At 38.1% G+C, this 8,616-nt stretch overlaps 1 protein-coding gene across 1 annotated transcript; it reads left to right on the top strand.

Annotated features, from left to right (window-relative positions):
* The first annotated feature begins 1,018 nt into the window (after positions 1-1,018).
* On the top strand, positions 1,019-8,354 carry LOC111088798. Its single transcript, XM_022399815.1, has 3 exons — positions 1,019-1,222; positions 5,372-7,688; positions 7,855-8,354. Exons 1-3 carry the CDS (start codon positions 1,217-1,219, stop codon positions 8,295-8,297), a joined length of 2,766 nt encoding a protein of 921 aa, XP_022255523.1. The 5' UTR covers positions 1,019-1,216; the 3' UTR covers positions 8,298-8,354.
* The last annotated feature ends 262 nt before the right edge of the window (positions 8,355-8,616 follow it).

Here is an 8,616-nt window from a genome sequence, read left to right on the forward strand (position 1 = left end):
AATATCAACAGTTAAGGCCAGGTAAAGTTCGTTGTATCAACCTTTAATAATATCAACAGTTAAGGCCAGGTAAAGTTCGTTGTATCAATCTTTAATAATATCAACGGTTAAGGCCAGGTAAAGTTCGTTGTATCAATCTTTAATAATATCAACAGTTAAGGCCAGGTAAAGTTCGTTGTATCAATCTTTAAAAATATCAGCGGTTAAGGCCAGGTAAAGTTCGTTGTATCAATCTTTAATAATATCAACAGTTAAGGCCAGGTAAAGTTCGTTGTATCAATCTTTAATAATATCAACGGTTAAGGCCAGGTAAAGTTCGTTATATCAGTCTTTAATAATATCAACGGTTAAGGCCAGGTAGAGTTCGTTGTATCTGTACGGCTAACTGAATTGCATAACAAGAAAGCAGATAAAGAGACATCGCCCTAATATTTTGAGCAAGTCAAATACTGGAATAATAAAAATGCTCAATAAGTATTATTCAATTGTGTCTTAAGATGTCCATTCACCGTAAGCCCTACATTTTGAATGAAATATATGCAACAAAGTGTTCCAGTTCTAGTTTTCTAGCGACAATATCAAGGGCACGCGCAACTCGTGCATATAAATACCCCCTCACCCCCATTCTTCCCCAGAACTGGAGTACGAGTTCAATGGCAGATTATAGGCCACGAGCTGATATAATACAATGTAGTTTAATTAACCATCGTGTTCTGTGTGATTACTGAGGAAATACAGGTAAATAAATACGAAACGTAGACGTTATTAAGAGCATGTTTTTTTTTGTTATATTCGTCTTTGTTTTTAATGTGGCCAGGTAGAAAAGGCCCACGGAGTTTAAGAACCGCCACAAATGGGGATAATATTGTACCTGTTCTACCAGTGTCGTCTTTCTTACAGAAACCAGATTTTTTTTCTTTCAGTTTTGTCAGACTTGTCTTCGTTCTCGTAGTGAACAGAAATGTAGGACAGATTTAAATTTCATTTCGATAAAAAAAATTGCCATACTTACAAAACCACGTGCTGTTTAGACTACACGCCAATATGCCACTGGAATCTTCAATATATCAACTCGTGTTCTTTGTCGAATCGTAGACACTGTTGTTTTGTAACAAACTGGCTAACTAGATATTCGTTTATCTGTTCGAACTTTATCCGGAGTGTTTGATGTGTGTGTTTGATCTTGAGTCTTTATCAGCTCAATTAGATCGCGGCCATGAAGGTAAGTTAGATTTTTATATATTAAAATCACTTTGCTAAACTAACTCAACATACGTTTTAACAAAATTTATTTGGTGAGGTGTATATTTGGATATAACACCCAGTGATATGAGTGGTAAGCTCTCAACCTCCCCCCTTCCTCCCCGCCTTCCCTTTAAAAGCAGCTGTTAGCTTGTTTGTGTGTTTGAAGTTAGGCACCAAGCTACACAATGGGCTATCTGTGCTCTGCCCACCAAGGGTATCGAGACCCGGTTCCTAGAGTTTTAAGTCCGCAGACATTCCGCTGTGCCACTGGGGGGGGGGGGCAGCTGTTAGCACTAAATATATTTAAATATTAAAATAGATTTTATTTGATAAAAGGTTCTATTAAAACCTATTTACAAAATTCTACGCATGAAATGGCTGATGTCTAATGATTATATAATATTAATAATAGAAATTGTTTAAGAATAGGGTAGTTTAATTATGTCATAGTATCATATTATCTCTTATTATTTTAAATAGAACTGATTATATAATTTGGGGGAAATTTCTAATTTATTTATTTTTGTATGATACAGCAGTACTTAATGGAATTGGCCGCAATACTAATGGCATTTTTAAATTTTTTGTGTGACGGATATATTATTAGGGACTTCGTAATCAAAAACGTAATCGATTTTCAAGCGATTTGGTGCATGAATTGTTTAGAAAAAATGTTTAAACACCCAAATGGGGTTCCTACTGGTGATTCTAGGTTTTACAAACTTAGAACTTTTTTTTCAGTTTTATAAATCAACAAAAAATCTTTTATCTTATCTTTTTTTTTTCCAGATTATTCTAACAACAATCGCATAGGTTTCATAAAGTACACAGTTATGGAATGTTATTGGTTGTCGTTAATCGCGTAACAAGATAATTCTCAGTTGTGTTTAATTCGATATGAACAAACAAATCTTTTCCTATAATGGCGCCCCCCCCCCCCAGTGGCACATTGGTATGTCTGCGGACTTACAACGCTAGAATCCGGGTTTCTTGGTGGGCAGAGCACAGATAGCCCATTGTGTAGCTTTGTGCTTTATTACAAACAAACAAGCAAACAAGCCTATAATGGCCTGGTGATTAAGGCGCTCGACTCGCAACCTGAGGGTCGTGGGCTCGAATCCCCGTCACCGATCATGTTCGCTCTTTCAGCCGTGGGGGGGGGTATTATAATGTAACAGTTAATCCCACTATTCGTTGTTAAAAGAGTAACTCAAGAGTTGGCGGTGGATGAAGAAAGCGATTTTTTTTTGTAGATATGTTGTTTCGCACGCTAACCATTAAAACACTCTCCGCCCTCATGCTTCTAGATATACCTGATGGCAAGCGATGTTTGTGAAACAGAGATTTGAAATTTTTCGCGCGCAGATGCTGTTACTGAAATGTAACGCATCTATAGCTCTATTTTGAAATCACCTTTTGCATATCAATAAACCATTTTTGTACCATGCATAAAACAGTGGCACAGCGGCATGTCTGCGGACTTACAACGCTAGAATCCGGGTTTCGATACCCGTGGTGGGCAGAGCACATATATAGCTCATTGTGTAGCTTTGTGCTTAATTCTAAGCAAATAAGGCCACCTCCCCCCAGTAGCACAGCGGTATGTCTGCGGACTTACAACGCTAGAATCCGGGTTTCGATACCCGTGGTGGGCAGAGCACATATATAGCTCATTGTGTAGCTTTGTGCTTAATTACAAACAAACCATGCATAAGAAGTCTTAGGTAATTATTTTAATTAATAAACTGTGATTTAAGATTTTAGGTTGAAGATACAAATTTAAAAATAAACGTTTCAGTAGTTGACGAGTGCTGTCGTCTTCGGTTACATTTTGAAAAAAAGACAATTGCCACCAAAACGTTTAACTTTAAATTTAAATTAGATCACTGTGTTCACATTTTCTAAAAATATTCATGTTAACCTAGGGGATTTACTGAAGAACTCCTAGCTGTGTTAAATCCAGACCTTTCCAACGGTGGGGGGTGGGGGGATATAAAGCTGGGTGATGAATTAAAATGAAAATTCGAAAAAATGGAAAATACTGTATTTCAGGAGGTATTTTTGCACAAGGGGAACTTCCCCTGTACACCCCCTGAATTCAACACTGACTCCTAGACAAACAAATTGTTTCTCAGGCGTGACAATAAAATTCTGCGTTCTTTGGATTCGGTTATAGCTAACCCTAATTCCGAATTGCTCACCATAGGGAGAAAAATCGGTCAGTAGCACGTTTCACCTATGGGCCAACTCTTGACCAAATAGTGGGATTTACTGTCACAACTGAAAGTCTGGAGCGCGTCCAGCGGCATATCCCAGTTCAAATATTGTATCTTCCAATTGTAGCTTGGCACGCTAACCGCTTGGCCACGCCCTACCATTTTACAATATATATGTAAGTGCATATATATTTATATATATATAACTATTATAATTGTTAGGAATTCACCCCTGTTTAGAGTTTTTCAAAAATTATTATCATCTGTTTGTTTATTTTGTATACATCAAAACATGATAGTGAACTAGGTGGTTTGAGCAGTAAAAATACTACTTTATTGGCCTGATTATTTTTCGTCACCAAGGTAAACAGCGGATTAAGTCTTTAGATTCACAAGTTTCCGAATAATTCCGTAACCAAACCAACATTGTGATGATTAACAATAAGAATAATAGCCCAATTTTTTGTTCAAACAACTCCTAGAAGTTACAAGTTGCCATTAATCGAATCTTTTAATGTCGAAATTAAAAAACTGAAAACAAGCTTCACAAAGTCACAAGATATTCCTTCTTTGTGAGATTAAGTACAAATGCACTTTTCTGGGAGAATTTGTTTCGGAATGGGACTAAAAATGTATTTGTGTGTGTGTGTGTGTGTGTTTGTATTATTTTTTATTCTTGTTTACGATGAGTTGCCCTTCAATTGTTTTGTTTTGTTACTATGCTTACAATGCTAAAATTCGGGGTCCGATTCCCTGCTGTGGACACAGCAGATAGCCCAATCTCCAAACAATTGATTGATTGTTTGGAATTTTGCGCAAAGCTACACGAGGGCTATCTGCGCTAGCCATCCCTAATTTAGCAGTGTAAGACTAGAAGGAAGGCAGCTAGTCATAACCACCCACCGCCAACTCTTGGACTTCTCTTTTACCAACAAATAGTGGGATTGACCGTCTCATTATAACGCTCCCACGGCCGAAAGGGCGAGCATGTTTGGTGGGGCGGGGATTCGAACCTGCGACCCTCAGATTGCGACTCGAATGCCCTAACCACCTGGCCATGCCGGGCCTAAAACAAACAAACAAACTAAATTCCATAAACAATAAAAATATAAAACTGAAAAAAAAGACAAAAATCGAAAATAATAAATGATAGACTTACTACTAGGAAATATGAAAGGCAACATGGCTTTTGTGATATTATTATATTATAATCATGATTCCAAAAAGACTAGTTATTGTTAATGGACATTAGACTTTTCATAATATCAAAGTCTGAGAAGGTCTAAAGATGTTGTCACCAACTTTTCTTTTCAATATCATAATGTTTTTATGGTTTAATCTATTCTGATTTGGCAATTCGAAGCCCTTTTATGGCAATCATGAGGTTTCTAAGCTACATTAACTAATTCCTTATAATATTTTCATACAATTAAACTACTTACAAGCACAAAAATGATCTTGGGGTTCCTATAAAGTTATTTGTAATCCTTAAGGCCTAGAAAACAAACTCAGGGTTTCATGTCCCACCAAACATGCTCGCCCTTTCAGCCGTGGGGGCGTCATAATGTGACTCTCAATCCCACTAAAAGAGTAGTCCAAGAGTTGGCGGTGGGTGGTGATGACTAGTTGCCTTCCCTCTAGTCTTACACTGCTAAATTAGGGACGGCTAGCGCAGTTAGCCCTCGTGTAGCTTTGCGCGAAATTCAAAAACAAACAGTCATGTGACTCTTAATCAAGAAACCATTTCTGGTGATGTAAGGAAATAGAAGAATTTATAAACTAAGAATCTGGTATAGAAAAAAATTTTGAATTTTGCCATTGTATGTTTGAATGTAATCTTACAAGAACAGTTTATAATTTTTGTTTATTTTAATTGGTATTGATAAATGATTTTTCTGTTATATTTTCAGAGAATCCAGATTCTGATTTTCTTGATGATTTTTGTCGGACAAGTTCAGTTACAAAGATCGCACATTGCTGACCGTCCCGAAAACATTACAAATAACAGTGAAGAAAAAGAAACCATTTTAAACGATAAGGTCGGCGATCGCAAAGATGGACTCAGTATCCTAGAAAAGGCTGCTGCAAATATTGCCCGAACTCTTATATCTAAAACTAAGCAGAGCTATGGGCTAGTGAGACCCTATAACTCAAAAAACAACACAAGAGAATACAAAAGTGGTCAAAATTTAACAGATCTTAAGGGGAGTGAAACCAGAGGTAAGAATGACCTTGCTGTTAGCAGATTTCTTGAAAAACAAACTGACATCCTTGAACATCGGCGTATAGTTCACAATAACAATAAATCCATGCTCGTGATAGGTATTCCAATTGAAGCCTTGACTGTGTTGAAATCAGCTGCAGAAGACCATGTTAAAAAGATTGGAATACCAGAGGATTATATCCAAACTGAAGAAACGCTTGGAAAGGAGGTTAAACCAGAAAGTCCCACTTTTTTTGAAGAAACCAAACATACTCGTTTTCACGCGAACAATCAAGGAGCTTTTGGTGGAAAGAAATCTAATAGTCAAGCGAGACTTAATCAAAAAGAAGTTTTAATCTTGTCTTATGATAAACCTGATGACCTGAAGACTGCAAATGAAAAAAACCAGCAGCCAGTAACAATTCACCAAAACCTCAGAAATGACTTAAAATATGCAGAAGGTCAGGGAAGTCATATTTCTAGCTTCCATGATATCGCATCTGGTCTACAAAATCCGAATAAACTGGTGACACCAAATGCTCCTAATCCTCAGAAGGATTTTCAGAATTTTTCACCTAGTGTTAATAAGGGGCACACTTATACACAAAATTCTAATGAACAGCACCAGATAGTGAGTAACCAAGGAAACCGAAATTCACCAGATTATGTGCAAAATAATAAATTTGGGAGAAATTATCAGGGTGGCTTACCTTCGACAGGCTTGAAGTCTGTAAAACAGCATAAGAATCATGAACTCGGAAGTTATGAACATTCGGGCTACCCACAAGCATCCACAGCACCAATTTATCAAAAACCAAATGTATTCATACCCCCTGGAATAGGCAAAGGTATTTATAATAATCGTGGCCAAAAACATTTCAAAGGAACCTTTTCTGAGTTTGGGGGACATGCCAATGTTCCATTTGGACTCCCAAGGTCGCGGTATAAGCCAATAGTTAGTGTTACTAATTATGGACACAAATATCCAAAACATATTGTAATTAAGAAACCCAAGTATACTGGAGGATATCCTTCCATTTCTGTTGGAAGGCCGAACTACTTGAGTATCACTGGGCCTTCCCTTAACCCCCTTAGAGGAAATGCTGGATATCACATCGAAGATGATGATCCATTTACTGGTCTTGGAGGACTTGGACTAGGACTGGGATCATTAGGCGCATTTGGTAGCCTTGGTGGCATCAATAAAGGCATAGGTCTCACTTCTGGATTTGGTTTATCAAAAGGTCTTACCCTAACCTTTTCAGCAGGTGGAAAGAAGAAAGGATATGGGCACAATAAAGGTCACGGAGGAACGGTAGCAATCTATAAGGGACTACCTGCTCCATATACTCCTCCTGCTTACAGGAAAGCCTTTTCTCATGATCCTCATGAAGGAAGAGTAAACCATTACTCTAGTTCAACATCTATTAGCCACATTGAACCACACCTTAAGAAAGTCCCTAATCTTAAAGATACTAACATGCCTAAAATACACAATAATGGATATGGTGGTGCAAAGTCAGTTTTGCAAAGCCCTAAACAGGCGTATAATAGTGGACAACTTCCTAAAGGTACGTTTAGTGATGCTAAACCAGTTTCTAAAGGTCCAGACAGGAAATATTTTGCTGACCAACCAGTTCCTCAAGGCTTTAATGGGGTGTATCATAACTCTCAACCAGCTCCTCCAGATTCTACTATAAGATATGATGGTGGCCAACCAGTTCCTCAAGGATCTAATGTAGTTTATAATGGTGGCCAGTTAGTCAGTCAAGATACTAGTGGAAGATATAATGGTGGCCAACCAGTTCCTCAAGGCTCTAGTGGTGGGTATAATGGTGGTCAACCAATTACTCAAGGCTCTAATGTAGTGCATAATGGTGGCCAGCCAATTAGTCAAGGTACTGGTGGAAGATATAATGGTGGCCAGTCAGTTAGTCAAGGTACTAGTGGAAGATATAATGGTGGCCAACCAGTTCCTCAAGGCTCTAGTGGTGGGTATAATGGTGGCCAGTCAGTTAGTCAAGGTACTAGTGGAAGATATAATGGTGGCCAACCTGTTCCTCAAGGCTCTAGTGGTGGGTATAATGGTGGTCAAACTGTTCCTCAAGGCTCTAGTGGGGTATAATGGTGGCCAACCTGTTCCTCAAGGCTCTAGTGGTGGGTATAATGGTGGCCAACCTGTTCCTCAAGGCTCTAGTGGTGGGTATAATGGTGGCCAACCTGTTCCTCAAGGCTCTAGTGGTTGGTATAATGGTGGCCAAACTGTTCCTCAAGGCTCTAGTGGGGGGTATAATGGTGGCCAAACTGTTCCTCAAGGCTCTAGTGGTGGGTATAATGGTGGCCAAACTGTTCCTCAAGGCTCTAGTGGGGGGTATAATGGTGGACAGCCAGTTCATCAAGGTACGAGTGGAGGATTTAATAATGATCAATCAGTTACTCAAGGTACTATTGGTGGTCAACAGACTTTGCACGGCTCTGTAGGAGAACGTGGTGATACTCGACAGGGATCTAGTGGAAGATATACGAGTGACCAGTTAGCTCCTCAAAGGTTTAATAACGAAAACAGTGGTGGTCAACTAAGTCTGCATTCTAATGGTGTACGCCAACAAGTGTCTCGAGGCTACAGTGGTTGATGCATATTGACTCTTCAATAAATTAATTGAAGATATAATAGAAACATTTTGAGTATTAAATATTTTAATGTAAGATAAAATGTTTAAAATGAATTCAACGAGCCATTTAGATACGATACTCTGCAGTCCTTTAGATCCCATCAGAAAATAATTTCTTCTGTAACAATAAAGATATATGTTATAATGTAAAAATATATATATATATATAAATCAAAAATTTGTTACGACATTAATGGCGGATTACTTGGGAGTTGGACAGTGTTCAGAATCGAAATGAAAAGTACAATAATCAGAAAAGCATTTCTCAAAATTATAGTAT

Source organism: Limulus polyphemus, unplaced genomic scaffold (genome assembly GCF_000517525.1).
Source record: "Limulus polyphemus unplaced genomic scaffold, Limulus_polyphemus-2.1.2 Scaffold4460, whole genome shotgun sequence".
Taxonomy (NCBI): domain Eukaryota; kingdom Metazoa; phylum Arthropoda; class Merostomata; order Xiphosura; family Limulidae; genus Limulus; species Limulus polyphemus.